Source organism: Antennarius striatus, chromosome 3 (genome assembly GCF_040054535.1).
Source record: "Antennarius striatus isolate MH-2024 chromosome 3, ASM4005453v1, whole genome shotgun sequence".
In the NCBI taxonomy this organism is placed as follows: Eukaryota; Metazoa; Chordata; class Actinopteri; order Lophiiformes; family Antennariidae; genus Antennarius; species Antennarius striatus.
Window position 1 is genome coordinate 23,418,386 of NC_090778.1, and position 16,871 is coordinate 23,435,256.

The window sequence follows — 16,871 nt, forward strand, 5'->3', positions numbered from 1 at the left end:
CCTGTACTGTCTTTCCTGTTGTATCATTTCCTGTTCTTAAGGGAAATGGGTTTGTTGGCCGTTGTTATCTCCTCTATGAACCTACATCCGTCTGGATCAGGTTATTTTGGGAAATGCTACATAAGAGTTGGTCTTATCTGTTAGTTATTGACATTAACAAGTTTAATGAGTCACATGAAAGGGAACGCAGGATTTCATTTCATTTGTATTCACAACTGTCTTTTGAAATTTGTAATGACTGCAGTTGGTTCAGGCAAAACAAGAAGGCTGTCACAACTTGACAGTTATGTCCTCTGTACAATGTTTTTGTTTCCACTGCTGCTATCAAGCCCTCTGCTGCACATCACATTCGTACATTCTTGTGGGCTCGTTGTAAATGTATTTATTACCTTGTTTCTTGTACCCATGTACTGATTTTTTTATACTTGTTTGTGCACCTAGGTTTTTGCACCAAATTTAAATTTCGTTCTACGCTTGTGTATGATAACCATAAAAACCATTCTATTCAATAATGTGGGGCTTAATTACTTAATGTGGTTCTCCAACAAAACCACATCATGTACTCTTCTGGAAAAAAACACAATAATGACTTTGTTCATGGACACGTGCTTAAAAGTGAGTGATGTATAATTTAATGTTTCAAATGCACGTGTATTACAGGTGGGCTGATAAGGGAGAAAATTAGGGACAAACTTGGTGTTTTGATTCATTGAACAAGAAGATATATTTCACCTCTAGTATGTATTCACTGTTTGAATTGTTTCATAATCATGGTAGAAAAACGTGATCTTTTTGGAAACTGAAACCCTCTGTTTCTAAACTAGGGTAATTGATTCTTCGTGTGTGTGTGTGTGTGTGTGTGTGTGTGTGTGTGTGTGTGTGTGTGTGTGTGTGTGTGTGTGTGTGTGTGTGTGTGTGTGTGTGTGTGTGTGTGTGTGTGTGTGTGTGTGTGTGTGTGTGTGTGTGTGTGTGTGTGTGTGTGTGTGTGTGTGTGTGTGTGTGTGTGTGTGTGTGTGTGTGTGTGTGTGTGTGTGTGTGTGTGTGTGTGTGTGTGTGTGTGTGTGTGTGTGTGTGTGTGTGTGTGTGTGTGTGTCAGGACAAAGAAGCTCATAGTGGATGTGATCTGGATTCAGCCTGGAGAAACTTTACCTGAAATTCTTGAGAATGCAGCTACTGCTCCACAGGTGATATTCCCTTCGGTCTCCCACGCTTTTCCTTAACCATACACTCAACAGCCATTCGTATTCATCAAATATTTGTACCACAATTTTTTAGATCTTAATCCTTTTCGCTACTTGCATGTGACTTTGCCTTTGAAGGAGTCGGAGCACATAAAGATTGTGGAGCGGCGTGCAGTCCAGGATGCTCAGACACCAGAGGGACTGAAAAGCAGCCCAGCGGTACTAGAGGACAGCCAGCTGCCCCTCGAGCAGAAGAAGAGGAAGATTCTGAGGAACCTCCGTAACTTGGAGCAGGCTGGCGTTGTCACTGCCAGCAACAAATACCAGGACATCATCAATGACATATCAAAGGTACAAAGGGAGGTTTTCATGATTTTTTTTCGATGTGGCCGCCTTCTGAATCTGTAGAGTACACCTTTCATTCACAGGATATTCGCTACCAAAGACGCTACAGACAAAGGAGGAAGGCTGAGCTCGTGAAGCTTCAGCAGACACTGACAGCACTCAACTCAAAAACCGCCTTCTATCAGGACCAGATGAACTATTATGATACTTACATCAAGACCTGTCTGGATAACCTGAACCGGAAGTGAGTTTTACCTTTATATGTGTACTTTCTGTTTATTTTTGTGGATGGATGATTTTATGAATGTCCTACTGTGTTTTCTGTTTCCAGGAATTCACGCAGATCTATAAAACTGGATAGCAAAGGGGACAATAAAGGCAGCAAGAAGTGGAAGCCACAGTCTCTGAAGTACACTGGAGCAAGACTTCATGAGAAGGGAGTCATCCTGGAGATAGAGGGACTTCAGGCAAACCAGTAAGTTGAGCTGTAGTAATAAGACTAAATACTGTTGGAATGATTGGGTATAAAACCTTATTATATAAAATATTTTTTCTTCATTCAGGTTCAAAAATGTCATGTTTGACATTTCACCCACGGAAGAAGTTGGAGATTTTGAAGTGAAAGCTAAATTTATGGGAGTTGAGATGGAAAAGGTCCAGCTTCATTTCCAGGTATTTCCCAAGTGTGTCAGCATTTCATGGCATAAAAGCAGCGCACATGTCAACACTAAGCCTCCATGTCACAGTAGGACTACTAGCAGGAAACACAGCCCATATTTTACAAATAAAGATTCACTAGATTTACTAAATTCTGTCTGTGTTTTTGTGTATTGAGAGGTAAACAGATATCGTATAACATGAAGGTAGTGACAGACATACATGATAGATTGTTCAGGAACATTTGACTCACAAATTGTGAATTTCATGTAACTTTTTTTACATGACTAACAAAAAAATTAATCCACACAGTTGACATATAGTTTGAGTTTCTCACTAGCGTTTATTTCTCTTTTGTTGCCAGGACCTTCTTCAGCTGCAATACGAAGGGGTGGCTGTTATGAAGATGTTTGACAAAGCCAAAGTTAACGTCAATTTGCTTATTTTTCTCCTGAACAGGAAATTCTATGGAAAATGAACAAGTATAATATATGGGGGTTGGACAGAATGTGCCTTCTGACTGTACTTGTGCTGAAAGAAATTAGTTTAAAAGAAAAACAGTCGCAGCGGGAAAATGTCATTTGATTCTAATTTGATGGATCACACCATAATGAAATGTACTGTTCGTCTAAATGTGTCTATTCTTTATTTTTCAACTTGTTAATTGTAAATGTAATGTATTTTTAAGAATGATATTGTAAACGAATTTGCGTTTTCTATGTATGACTGCTGGAAACACTGTTATTATTACCTTGTGTGTTAAAATGGCTTTAAGGGTTTAATAGAAATTTCAGATAAAACTATGGGAAAAATTTGCAATCCTGCTTGAATGAACAGTGCCTTTTAATTAAAGTGTTTAAAGAAAAGTTTTAATGAATAAAACATGGACAATTACTGTTATTACCTTGTGTTTTTACATCTTTTAACAACAACACATTTTACAGTCAATATAAAATGTAATTTTACAAATGTGTTTTTTCCTACGGGGGCATATTCCCATTTGTAACCTATTTGTCTGCAGTGGGAGGAGATGTGAAACGAGGAGGTGGAGTATCTACACTGAACTGTAACAACATGTTTAATGCTGGTGGAAAACCACTTCAGTGACTCTTCAGGCACACAGGTCGTTGCAGCTCACTAACAGGTGTAAAGGATTCAGTGAAGCCATGTTTCATCTGTGGGAAGGACTGCTGCTGGTGTTTTCACTGCAAAGCTCAGTGCACAGCCTCCAAAATGGTAAGTTACACCTTAATGCGTACTTAATGCAGTGAATTTACTTTTATATTGCATTTATTTTAAAACACTTTTACATAACCGCTCTTCATAAATCTTACCTTTGAAGTGAATGTAGATGGTAATGTCTTGAAAGCAGGGCTGTCAGTGCTTAATGCATTTTTTACTTATGTAAAACATTCTTGTAATATCCGGTAGTGGAAGAATAAAATGGGATCACCAATTTAAAAAAATGTACTGTGCCTTCTGGGCATCTGTCAGTTACGGTGAATAAAAATGAGTCCTAATAAAATACCTAAAATCTTTACAATACAACGATTGCAAATGCGATGCAGTTTCTCGTTCACTTCAGGAATTAGGGAAATTAAAGATTCCTGGTGGATTCTGTACCTTAAACTGTGTACTTTTGTGTATTTAATTCAATAGTACACGTACTAAGAAATTATGTTGGTGTCTGTTTTTCATTTCCTCAAAGGCTCAGCTCTTCTCCCACGGACTTTCTCTGGTCGCTTTGTTCTGGTCACTGATGAGCCTGTAGACTATATTGACTTGTCTGTGTTGGACAGTTTGAGGGAAGAAGGAGACTCTAGCTCAGTGTCTGAACAGGAACTTGTGAAGAAACAAAGCCTTCACCGCCCACACCACCGTACCCAGAAGCAGTACTCTGTCTCAGAAGAGGCAAAAGCTTTCCTCCAGGGTCGCCTGGCTACCAGTTTTGTCCCAACAGCTTACACCCTCGTCTTCATCATCAGCGTTCCTCTAAACTTTGTTGCCATGCTGATGTTTGCACATTACAACTCTCCCAAGAAACCAGCAGTCATCTACATGCTGAACCTGGCCTGCACTGACCTGCTGTTTGGCCTGCTCCTTCCATTCAAGATAGCCTACCATTATAATGACAACAACTGGATCTACGGTTCTGTCATGTGCAGAATTGTCACAGCGGCTTTCTATTGCAACATGTATTGCTCTGTTCTGCTCATAGCGTGTATCAGCGTAGACCGTTTCCTGGCTGTGGTTTACCCCATAAAGTCACTGACGTGGCGCAGCCCCCAGACCGCTAAAGCTGTTTGTGCTGCAGTGTGGCTTCTAGCCCTCGGAGGAGTGTCCCCTTTGCTGATGTCGAGGCAAACCCTTTATTTGACTGACCTAGACATCACCACCTGCCATGATGTGCAGGATCTGGCATTCCTACAAGCTTATTATCTCTACTTCTTCCCTATCTACTCCTTTGTTTTCTTCTTCATCCCTCTCATCTTCACCCTTGTGTGTTATGTTCACATTATTCAGGCTCTGGGAGTATCCAATGTGGAGAACTGCTCCAGGAAGACGAGAGCAATAGTAATGGCCACAGTGGTGTTGACGGTGTTTGTGGTGTGCTTCACCCCAACCAACATCATCCTTATGGTTCACTATATTCAGCTCTCCCACGAGTCCAGTGACAGTTCCTACCAGGCGTACCTGCTCTCCATGTGTGCAGGCAGTCTCAGCTGCTGTCTAGATCCAGTTCTCTATTACTTTGGTTCCTCTCAGTGCCAGAAGCAGATGGCAGGACTGCTCAGATGTCGGCGACTGGCGAGAGCAGAGAGCAGCTCAGACACGCGAAGCACAAGAACCAGTGGGCGGACTGACAGCAGGTCATGCAAGGTGGAGGGTGTTCAAAACGTCCTGGAGACCCACTATAGCAGGCTAGTGTCGTAACTAGATGGAGCCTGCTGCTGAGAGATTCTTCAAGCTTTTGGACACACACACTCCGTGGACTATCACCTCTCAGAATTCAGACCTTTACATCACCACCTGCCATTATGTGAAGGAAGCCTACATACGAATACACACACATACACGACACATACACCTTTATTGTATAATTATTTAAAGGTTTTATTCTGAAATATGTGAGCCCCTATATGATGTAACTGCGTTATTTCTAGACAAGGACGACAGCTGTGTCACCTACATTTGTATAACACAGCTCAGTTTATCACCTGCTGTGTAGATTTTAATATTTGAAATGATTTATCGGCACAATGGCCCACATGTGTAAATTACAAAGGTCATGCTTAATAATGTCTATTTCAAAATAAAACTACTCAAGCCCATTTTTGATCATTTGTTGTATCTGAAGGTCACTCTCTGCTTTGTTTGTTGTCAGGACACAGCTCTGAAACACACAAAAACATGAAGGCAAACTGTCAGGGAAAAGTCACCATGTACAATATTATCTCCATTTCCTGGACATGTACATAAGACTTCCTGTAGCCACACCAAAATATATTTTGTATTTTTTTTTTTCTTCATTTGTCAGCAAATATTTCCACCTTGTGGAACCTTGTTTTCAGTGAAGACTGTGGCTCCCAGGCCCAGCTTTCTGATTAGCTACTGTCTTCAGCAGACGTGGCAGAAACACGTCCTTTCACATTTGTAAAAAAAGATGTAAAAGGACTGGTAATAGCAGATTTTTTTCCTGCTTTGACTTCTTTGTGTAAAAGTGTGAACCGGCTATGAAATATGAACGTACAAAAATGTTTTTGTGCAAAATGATTGTGTAGTGTATACTGTAATCAGAGAAAAACTGGAAAATGTTTCTTCTTGCTTACGTTCCTGTTTTACTTGTTTTACATCTGTTGCCTTGTTTTTCTCCGTCATGCATGAAATGCACCAATGGATAGAGAAAATTATCATCTCTTCCATGTGTTAGCATCCTTCTCTATTTAACTTGGAATTCATTTTGATGCGGGTGAAGAAAGCAGTGATGCAAAATAAAAACAATCTGCTAAAATGCTAACCTTGTTTTCAAAATCTGGGCCGTAAAAAGTTGAGATTTTACTGAAATGTTTTCACCTCTGATCTTTAGAAGTTAAAGCCTTGCGTACCTGTTATGCCATCATAGCTATGGAAGTTTTCTAGGAAGTTGAGACATCCGGCTTGCTTCTTGAAGTTCTCAACATCTTGGGAATCTATTTTTCCTGTTCTTGCTGAAAGAGAAGGTTAAAAAAAAATGTTCCTGCATCTTAAGTGCTGCCCCAACTGTGTTAAATCAAGATAACTTACTGAATTGCAGAATGTATCTGCCCATGACGTCCCCGTTTCTAAAAGTGTCCGTCCACAGCAGACAGTCAGAGCAGGTCTGCAGAATATGGCCTTTGTGGTCTGATAGATTTTCTTTGAAAATAGATTCCATGTTATTCAAGTGGAAATCTGTTGTTGTAAATATAATCCGCACCAATTCAAATTTGTTGATATCATGGTAAAGACATGCATCACACCATACATCACTTTTGAAATTGACTCACTGCGAAATGTGGTGGCGAATCCTGAGACTGTCGCATTTACCTCTCCCAAAATACAGCGATTGCTGAAAAGTGAAAAGTGTGTTTTAAAGAGTTAACAATTTGACACGGCAGATTTATAATCTGACAAACTCTGAGGATGATTCTGCACAACACATTTAAGTAAATCAGCTTACAACATGTGATCACTCCACTGTAATGTCACAATTTGGCTGTCAGAAGTAGGAGTCAGAACTATCCAGGAGCTTTTCAGGGACTCCAGTGCCTTGTGGTATTGCTTGGGGTCACCAGCTCCCATCACATACACCCATCTGCCAAATACCTTCACATAAAAGTACGCTTATAACTGGATTATGAAGAAAAAAAATCAACCAACTAAGACAAAGAATCATGAGCACAGCTTACCTGTTTGGGATCCTCTGGCATAAAAGGTTTGACAAGATCCTCACAGTCAGGTGTAGTTGCAGCACTGAAGGAACTGAGAGCTAACAGAAATACAGCGACAGGCAGAGCCATTCTATTCCTGATGGTTGAGGATAGATGAAAGAGGGAGAGACTGCAGCACTGCAGAGGACAGACCAGAAAAAAATGTCTAAAGCTGATTCATTCATCCCTCTGGACTCTGCAACAAAAACAAAAAAAGGTGTTGTGCAAAACCTAATATGGGAGACAAGGAGGTTTCTTCATGCTGAGCTGCACCAGTGAAGGTTGCGTAATGACCATGCAGGGTCTTGCAGAATTCTTTTTGCTGAGCACTGAATGCTCAACAACAAAGGCCCTCTTACAGAGTCAGGCAAAGTGCCACGACTCATGAGGGGCTGTTGAGATATTTTAAAAAGGCCTGTAGCAACCTTTTTTCAGTCTAATGAAGGTTGCTTCTCTTTGGGTTTGTGTGAACTCCTTGTGGCAACAATAAAAGTGTCTTTCTTTTTCCCATCGAGACTGATGTAACCAAGCAACAGCCTTTGTTAAAATTTCTGGGAACAATTGTGCCTTTCAGAAGAGGAGAGATTAAGTGTGTCATTTTGACATGAGTGGCATCTTCTATCATGCAGGACAAAGAATTTTTGGACGCAACAAATCCCTTTATCCTCTGTAAGTAGAAAAAGAAAGACTACAACACAGATGGATCCTAAAAGCTGTTTTATTTTTTCCCACACAACTATTTCCCACATTCAACTATTTACAGTTCATTAAACTATTTAAAGGATGCATATGAATGGGTTTTTCAGCCAATACTGTACCTGCCAGAATAAGCCACAGTCTATACAGCGTTCACATTTCTGAAACTACATGGGGAAAGGTCATACTTTTCAGCAGGTGGAGTGACACAGAATGAGGACCACACATGACCGATCATAGGTCTAGCATAACACTGAACTTACTGCCGCTGGCTGGCGGGGAAAAAAAAAGTTATTCCACAGCAGGATATTATATCAGTACATTTAGGACTAACAACACCCGTGTCCTCTGCTTCACTTTGCACCAGGCTGCGGATTAGTTCTCTGTACTCTCGGCAGCAGGTGAAGCAGTTTCCCTGTCGTCTGGGCACAGATCTGAAATGAGAGAAAATGATTAATGAAGAGAGGAACATGAAACCTCCTTATATTGGTACAAAAACTGAAACGCTGGCTGACCTTTGCCTCCAAAGTGGTACTCTGGAAGGAATTCAAGGCACTCTGCTTGCTTCTTGAAGGTCTCTAAATCGGACGGTTCCAGATCGCCGGTCCGTGCTTAAAAAAAAAACACGCAGGTTGGTAAGAAATTCAAGTAAAGACTCAAACAAAAGCTTTTTAATAAGCAGGTAATGTGACAAAAAAAAGAAGCCTTACTAAAGAGGAAAAAGTATCGTCCCTTTGACTTGCCGTCAGGGAGGAGGGTGGTGTCTTCGGACAGGAGGCAGTCAGAGCAGGTCTCATAGTATTTTCCATCATGATATGAAGTGTGACCATTAATATTAACTGTGAAATAACGAAAAAAAAAAGTATTTTTGCATTTCTCAATATCTATTTAAAAAGGTTACAAATAAAATCCTGCAATATTATACACAAAATAAAAATATTCAGATGTTGTATTTGACAGAATGAGATGGAGAAAGAGTATGTGAATGTCACAAAGTGCTTACAAGTGGCGTGACTGGTGATTCCTGAGATGGTGGCGTTGGCTGTGCCCTGAAGACATTTATCTGCCCCTCTGTAATGACAAAACCATTAAAAGGAGTAACAATCTGTACGCAACTGTTAACATGTCAGGATCATTTCTACTGAATAGCATCCTTACAAGCGGTCGGCCCAGTAAAGGGTCATGACGGTACTGTCTGAGGAAGCCGACAGCTCTATCCAGGAACTATTTACCAACACCAGGTCGCTTTTCAGACCGGGTTTGTCCCAGGTCCCCACATGGAACACCCACTTCCCATAGATCTGCAAATAACACAGTAGCAAATAATCAACCAGGTCACTGACACCACTGACTTGCTCGCCTGCGTCAAAGTGGAATCGCGCTTTATAGTCCAATATAAAGAAGAAAAATGGCTTCATTCTTTTTTTTATTACTATACCAATCCCCTTTGGGAAATAATTTTTCAACTCATATATATCACACACACATATGTAAAGGAGTAGACTACACAAACATACACGCATACACACAAAGGGACTGTAGGCATGCAAATTGGGAGAAGATAATAGTCGAGCAACGGGCAGCCACAGAGCTCCAGCAAGCAACTTGCAGGGGTCAGTGTGTTGCTTAAGGGCACTTCAGCAGTGCTCAGGATTAGAACTGGCAAATCTCCAACTACCCGTTCACACTCCATACTCTTTAGTCCACTTTGGTCTTGAACCAGCCACCCTCCGGTCTCCTAGCCAAGACCTAAGCTACGACCTCCCCAAACCACTGGGATTCTGTTACTTTCATTTCAGTTTGATTGCTGGTACTCACGGGGCTGTGGTTGTCTAGCATCAGAGGCTTGACCAGTTCTTTGCAGTCCGGTTCAGATGCAGCGCACAGGGAGGCGAGACCCAGCAGAGCAACGACCAGCTGTGCAGCCATGACTCGAGACATCAAGCAGCACTAATGGCAGAGAAGCTGGCAGCCAGAGCCTCCTCAACAGAACCAGGGGGGAGAGTTGGGTAACGGTGGGCAGGGCCACACACACACACACACACAGACAAAGACACACACACACACACACACACACACACACACACACACACACACACACACACACACACACACACACACACACACACCCTGGTGGGAAAGATACAAGCAACAAAAGGCAGAGAAAAGCAGAGTGGATCAACAATCCACCGACACCATGTGATTCTTTTCTGTGGTCTTTCCCTCCATCAACCCTCCAATGATGGGAGGAATAATTGAATCCCAGTTCTTTTGATGTACCGTACATGACCAGTCAGTAAAGGACAATGTCCTATTTATCATGTTACATAAGAGCCAGATGGCACAATCAGTCAAACACACACACACACACACACACACACACACACACACACACACACACACACACACACACACACACACACAATCCTGCCATAATCTTTTATTTTAACATTTGTTTTATATCCTACTTTTTAAAAAATTATTATTTCAGTACAAACAAACAAATCAGACAACAAATTCAGTTTAGTCTAGAACTCCTTGTGAGCTTAAAAAACATTTATAGCCTCAATTTGTTTGTTGCTGCTTTTTTTTTCTAGAGATGCTAGAAACCACATCCACCCCCATTTCGTTCTTTAGAGTTTACTTGCAAAATATCATTTTTTCTTTGGAAGTGAGCTACTGTTGGGTTCTTCATGCAAATACTGAAAACGCATTTTGAGGTGCAGGAGACGAAGTCCTGCTCAACACGGGTTTTCACAACTGTTCTCCCTTGAGGCATCAGGTTGGAAATAGAGACATATTCCTTTTTATATTCTCAGAATATTCTCATTTTTTATGCTGGAATTTTGAAATCTGATTAAGACAGCATATGATGCATTTTTTAAAAAAATCAGGCGAACTTTTAACTACATGGCTTCTCCATTAGTTTGACTTTGTTTTCTAAACCTCTTGTTTAAGCTTTTTAAATCTCAAATGCTTTTTCGCCTCCAATTGCATTACTTTACAAAAATTTTGAGTTCAGTCTAATCATGTAAAAACGTCATCCTGAATATAAATCCTCGTTTAGTTAAATGCTAGCAGCATCTTTTAAAATGTTGTCCATGTCCACTACAGAATCCTGTCTTTCATAGCGTAGTGAACGCCTCATTGTTTCTTCAGAATGTTTCAGCTTCTCTGTGTTGCTCTGCTCATACCCAAACATGTTTGGGATGTTCCACCAAGTGGGTTCTTCTAGCATCTCCCAATTTTATTTATTTTTTCTGCTGTCCCAATGTGTGACCATATTCAAAATGGGTTTATGTTTCGAAAAACTCCAAACAATTTCTCATTTTCAACACTTGATATGTTGTCTTTGTGTTATTTTTAGTTATATGTTAACATTCACACACCCTTGTTATAAAAAAAAATTCAGTAATTAATTTGCAGTAACTAGTGTCGCATGTCAAAAAGCTTAAAGTTGTGCTAAACAGAACAATGCAAACATACAATAGTGTCTGTTCTTAAGCTTTATATTCATAAAGAAAGCAGCATCAAAATGTGTCCATAGTGTCCTAAGAGTAGGACAATAAATGTGAAAGAAATGTATTTGTTGTGTCTTACTAATTTTTTTTAATGAAAGTGTGTTTTTTAGAGAAAAAAAAAGGAAATCACAACCCCTCTGGATGTACATTAAGCCCCTTGCAAAAAGAAAAAAGAAGGCTTCCTCTTATTCATGAATATCTGCGACACACACAAACATACTCAAATCCAAATTATATTCATGGTGTAACTTCAGGTTCTCAGGATAGAGCTGATTTGCTGCAGATGACATCTTATTTAACATGGGATTTCTCTATTGTTCTTTCTCCTCTGGGGCATCAGGGCACAAATCTGAAACACAGGCAGACAATTTACAAATTCTTTGTTTCTGTTGTGTGTCTGTTATTGATGACAGAGAGTAAATATCTCACCAGTGGTGTCTCCAAAGTGGAAATCCTGTGGGAAGTTGAGGCATGCAACCTGTTTCTTGAAAACCTCAAAATTAGCAGCATCCAGTGTCCCCAACTTTGCTGTAGGGCAGAGAGAAAGAGAGAAAGGTTTGTGCTAAAGCTCTATCCAGTCTGTGACTAGTAATATTTCAAAGCTAAGAGTTTATACACATCCGGGGAACTCACTGAACAGGTAGATGTTCCGGTTATTGATGTTTTCCTTGATGCCACTCTCCGTCACTGTGTCTGTCCAGAGCACACAGTCAGGGCAGGTGGCCAGGTGCCTCCCAACATGGACCTCAGCGATGGGGCAGTGGTGAACTATTGTAAAGAAACAGCAGATTACTCCATCAATATACACTTTACCATTTATTATAATTTAGAGTTAAAGCACATGGGGTGATACGTGTCAGAATATTACTTACATGTCACCTTGGTGTTGTTTCCAGACATCATGGTTTTAGTGCTCCCATAATGACATGTTCCATTCCTTGCAAGGAGAAGTGAACATATGAAGCAAACAAAATTTGCATTAAGTCTCACCTGCTCTCCTTTGATCTGCTTAAGATCAATGTATTAAGATTCAAAAATATAAAAGGTTACATATTGTCTCCCCAGCTGAGGGTCATAACATCACTATCAGATGTGATCGACAGTTCAATCCAGGAGCTGTTGATAGTTCTCAACTCTTCCAAGACTTTATTATTGTCTGCTGTTCCAGCATAGAATATCCATTTTCCAGCAAGCTAGAAACAGATGTACAAAATTAAGTATTTTTATGCAAAATCTTTCAATTTCAAACAAATTCAATTCCAGACACAGTTCTACAATCTCTTTGTATCTCTTACTAATCAGATCAGCATACGGTACATTTAAAAAACATGTTAGTTCAGTAATTGATAAAGTGCTGACAGTTAACATTAGTACAAATTATATTCAAGTAGGAGGTGATGTTTTCACTTTAGACATTCTTTAAGAAGGAAATGAATCAACTTTCAGTTTTTCGTAGTTCAAAAATGTCAGAAAACATTTTCAGAAGCTAAAGTGATTAAACAACACATGGCCCTTAAATTGAAGTACTGGTTCTAAATTATATTCAGATGTCTTCTATCTCTTTGTCTACTTTGGCATCTTCTGGATGTTTATACTTCTCAAACCACATATGCTCCTTATTTTGCTTTGAGTTTAATTTGCTTTGAGTTTAATTCTTTTCAAAAAGATAGAAATAAATCTAATCATGTAAAACTAGACTCTGCGCCATCCTGAATGGAAACACTGATTTAACGTACCTGGCTTCGATCCTCCAGAGGTGTAACCAGGTCTTCACAATCTGGATCTGATGCAGCAGTCAGAGAGCAGAGAGCCAAGAAAGCTACACATAACTGAATAAACATGATTAGAGGTAAAGTGACAGGCAACTGGTTACAGCAGCAAAATGAGACTGATGTTCTCCTGCAGGAAGGCCACCATGAAGACAAGCAGAGGGGTAGTTACATATATATGGGAGAGAGAGAGAGAGAGAGAGAGAGAGAGAGAGAGAGAGAGAGAGAGAGAGAGAGAGAGAGAGAGAGAGAGAGAGAGAGAGAGAGAGAGAGAGAGAGAGAGAGAGAGAGAGAGAGAGAGAGAGAGAGAGAGAGAGAGAGAGAGAGAGAGAGAGAGAGAGAGAGAGAGAGAGAGAGAGAGAGAGAGAGAGGAGAGAGAGAGAGAGAGAGAGAGAGAGAGAGAGAGAGAGGGTGTAGAGTTGGATAAGGACCCTAAGATGGGTGGACTAGAATATTTTTCTTTCTCTGTTAGTGAAATGGTGAGACTGACTCTTCAAACTGACCTCTACTGGGAGTAAAGATCATGTGTACATAAGATTTTTGTGATCTGGTCTAGGTTCCATTCACACCAATATTTGCGCTGCTGTTTTAACAATAATGAGGTTGCATGTAAGCTGTTAAGCAGTTTTGCTGTGCTGACTGCGTGGCTCATTAAAGCTTCCTGAAGTCGTTCTCTCTCCCTTGCACTTGATTTAGTTATAATACAGTAGCTGCATTATAACTACAGATCAGGGATCCTCTGAGACAAGCAAAATTTTAACATTCCCTTGTCTTTGAGTGAAAACACTGTCACTGCACAGATTCCTCAAAACTCTGATTGTTACGACAATCCACATGTGTTTGGCTCCAGAATGGCAGCATCTTTTGCAATAAACTGCAAAAGAAACATTTTATACTAAAAATGAATTTTTAACACTTCTATCCCATATGTGTATGATAAATACAAAAGTAATACTAAACATTATTTTTTCCAAAGCTCAGGGATGGAAAAAGGAGCTTGGATTTTGGGATAAATCTGCCTAGTGAAACCTCACCTGGAAGTTGTTTTCCCTGCAATAGTAGATACAGTCGGATCCAGTTTTAGTTTTTTAATGTGTATAGTCTAAATATATTTGCTGTATTTAATAGATGGATGAATGGATTTATTTGTTTTGCACTGTTCTCACTTATCTTACATCCCACAGCTGGTTATCTTAAGTTTGTAAAAAGACTCAAAAGCTCATGAATTTTTATTGTCTGTTACCTTACCTTTTCCCACTAGAATAAAACTTCTCTTTTAAAATCACAGCATTTACCAGACAGCAAGATAAACCTGCATGGATCCTTTTTGACTTTACCAGGTCAGATTCACCAGGCCAGTCTTCTGATTATCCCCGGCAACGCTCTGGCCACAAGCCCACCTCTCTAACCCACTGTTCCCACAGCTCTATAACAAAGTGGGTGGCAGCCATAATGGTGCCAGCAAACCATGAATTAAGTTCAGTTGCAAGAAATGGCTTTGGCATGTACACAATCTGTCTTTGTCCTGAACATCTGACACATCAGAGGCATCTCTGCACTGTACAACACAAGATGTGAAGAGCCATGACTCGTGATGAACATTAAACTGTCTCCACACACATTAAAAAAAACCCTGAAGTGACATCATTCATGCCCACACACACAATCCTCACAAATAAAGGGCTTACACTTTGACTAAGGGAAAAGAAGCTTTATACTAGCATATTCAAAACTCATGAAATACCTCTCTGTGTATTTACAAAAAACATAATACAAGAATAAAAAAAGAGAAATTTAATACATCACAAATGGAGTCCCACATAATGCCACAAAACAAGAAACATGATCAAATTTACAAATGCATGTTCATGTATTCCCACTTATGGCTTAAATCTAATGCAAAAACAAAATAAAAATATTTCTGTTCAGTTTGTGACGGTAAATCGTCAGTCCATCCCTCCCTTTTGCAATAATTGTCTTTATTTAAATAATAATATCAAATACGCATACAAGACAGAAGAGCTACATTTTGCAATGTACAGTTTGCAATAAGGGAGGGGAAAGGAGAATGTCGACAGGCATTTGAACCTTCTCGTACATGATGATAATACATCTTGGGCAGTGAAAAAAGTTGAAACCATTGATTAAAAACGAGCTTATTTTAGCTTTCTGTACAAACCAGCCTTTTAACATCACATTATGATCACAGTTTATCCGGATGACAATAAAGTATGAGTGACCAAAGTGATTTCATAAGCATGTCTTGCGGGTTATAATCCATATTGATCAATTGTATTTTAATAGGGGCTGCAAAGCATTAATGCATCAAATTGGACAAAGTTTTAAAAACAGGACTTGAGAGAGGCCTCAGCAAACCAAACCAAATTATCAAAAAAACTACAGTACATGCAGGATCAACATCCACTTTTGATACGATTTCCACGTTCCTAAAATTCTTTTACTCATCGTATCTCACACTTTGTCCAGTGGTTGTGTAAAATTCTACTCATCTGAGTAACAATATTGTGGCTATTAAAAAAAGAAGAGTTCACTTTGAATCATGCAGTATGTAGGATTTAGAGGAATATATTAGTAGAAATTTCATTGATTATTCATGACCCTATTTTCATTCATCTACAATCGGAAAACAAGGTTGGTTTCATTGGTATAAATCCTACATACAGTTAATGTCAAGGGTTGCTTCAAAGTTAAAAAGGAGGCAGGCTGTGCTAGAGGCCCTCTGGAATTATGTCTGAACTTTGATTTGCACAGGTGAGACGAGAGTGAAATATCTTAAATTCTTCAAATCTGGGATGAGATTGGAGATTATAAAACTTCTCAGCTGGCTAGCATAAACCGTAATTTTAGTGGTCCTCGGCAGAAACGGCTCAAACGTGAGGCTGGGTGAAGTGTCTCTGTGATGTCTCTCCATTTTCTATTCCAGTAATGGGAAAAGATTTCCCAAGAAAAGACAGAAGATATATCCCATGACAACCAGTTAGTTTAAATTGCATTATCAATCAAAAAGTGTATCTCTTCAATCCTTGAAAAGTTTAAGAATATCATAAATAACTTTGAGCTTTTGTTTTTGAGATACTTTTGGGTGTCATATGTAAAATGCAGAGACATCCATCTGTGACTGGAGTGTGTCTCGTACACACTATATGCAAATATACAAAGAATTCTCCTCTGGGTTGTTTCAATTTGGTTTCTCTGTACAGCCTCATAGTTGCAGAGGAAGAACTGATGAATGCAGCAGTCGCCACTTGGATCGGGATTTATAAAAAAAAAAAAAGAACAGGAGTAAAGAGACATGGATAAAAACCATGGCTCGGGGGGAAGGCATGTTTAGAGGAAGGAAGGGAGGAGCCTGGGGGCAACTGTCCTGACGAGGCAGGTAGTGGTGTTCAAAGAGTCACTGGCCTTGATGACATCACATTGTGTCTCTCTCTCTCTCTTCTTTTCACCCATCCACACCAGTTCACTAAGTGAATGGCCGACGTGCTTCTGGAGCCTTCACACACTCATTGTCATGTTTGGAGAATACTGCAAAGATCAGAAAAGGATGTGTTAAAATGAGATTCTTTTATACCAAGTCGTAAACCACAGTGAAGAACATGCATGTCTTCTTCACAGGTAGCAGTTTCTTTTGAAAACAGTCCCCTCATTTCTCTGTAATGTGTTTCATGGCATTCATTTGAAGCGTGTTGGTGCATTTCCTAAATCGTGCCCATGTGTTGCTGAAGTCATGAA

General features: G+C 39.8%; 4 protein-coding genes across 7 annotated transcripts in view; 2 read left to right on the forward strand and 2 right to left on the reverse strand.

The window, feature by feature from the left end:
- Positions 1-4,846, forward strand: part of iqgap2 (IQ motif containing GTPase activating protein 2) — a 31,880-nt gene extending 27,034 nt beyond the window's left edge. The window contains exons 33-39 of the mRNA XM_068309970.1: positions 1,097-1,184; positions 1,320-1,532; positions 1,610-1,770; positions 1,858-2,001; positions 2,090-2,198; positions 2,548-3,419; positions 4,707-4,846. Of these exons, the coding sequence (XP_068166071.1) occupies positions 1,097-1,184; positions 1,320-1,532; positions 1,610-1,770; positions 1,858-2,001; positions 2,090-2,198; positions 2,548-2,661 (829 nt within the window). The 3' untranslated portion in view covers positions 2,662-3,419; positions 4,707-4,846. The remainder of the gene's footprint in view (positions 1-1,096; positions 1,185-1,319; positions 1,533-1,609; positions 1,771-1,857; positions 2,002-2,089; positions 2,199-2,547; positions 3,420-4,706) is intronic.
- On the forward strand, positions 3,861-5,117 carry f2r (coagulation factor II (thrombin) receptor). The gene has a single exon (XM_068310824.1). It carries the CDS (start codon positions 3,861-3,863, stop codon positions 5,115-5,117), a length of 1,257 nt encoding a protein of 418 aa, XP_068166925.1.
- Positions 5,118-7,832: 2,715 nt separating this feature from the next.
- LOC137592079 (saxitoxin and tetrodotoxin-binding protein 2-like) lies at positions 7,833-9,849 on the reverse strand. Its single transcript, XM_068309974.1, has 6 exons — positions 9,647-9,849; positions 8,987-9,129; positions 8,832-8,899; positions 8,539-8,667; positions 8,344-8,439; positions 7,833-8,262 (listed from the first exon to the last, which is right to left on the reverse strand). Exons 1-6 carry the CDS (start codon positions 9,767-9,769, stop codon positions 8,204-8,206), a joined length of 618 nt encoding a protein of 205 aa, XP_068166075.1. The 5' UTR covers positions 9,770-9,849; the 3' UTR covers positions 7,833-8,203.
- A 4,965-nt stretch (positions 9,850-14,814) lies between these two features.
- ssbp2b (single stranded DNA binding protein 2b) overlaps positions 14,815-16,871 on the reverse strand; it is a 45,583-nt gene continuing 43,526 nt past the window's right edge. For all 4 annotated transcript variants that reach the window (XM_068309976.1, XM_068309980.1, XM_068309979.1 and 1 more), the window contains exon 17: positions 14,815-16,664. In XM_068309976.1, coding sequence (XP_068166077.1) covers positions 16,603-16,664 — 62 coding nt within the window. In that variant the 3' untranslated portion in view covers positions 14,815-16,602. The remainder of the gene's footprint in view (positions 16,665-16,871) is intronic.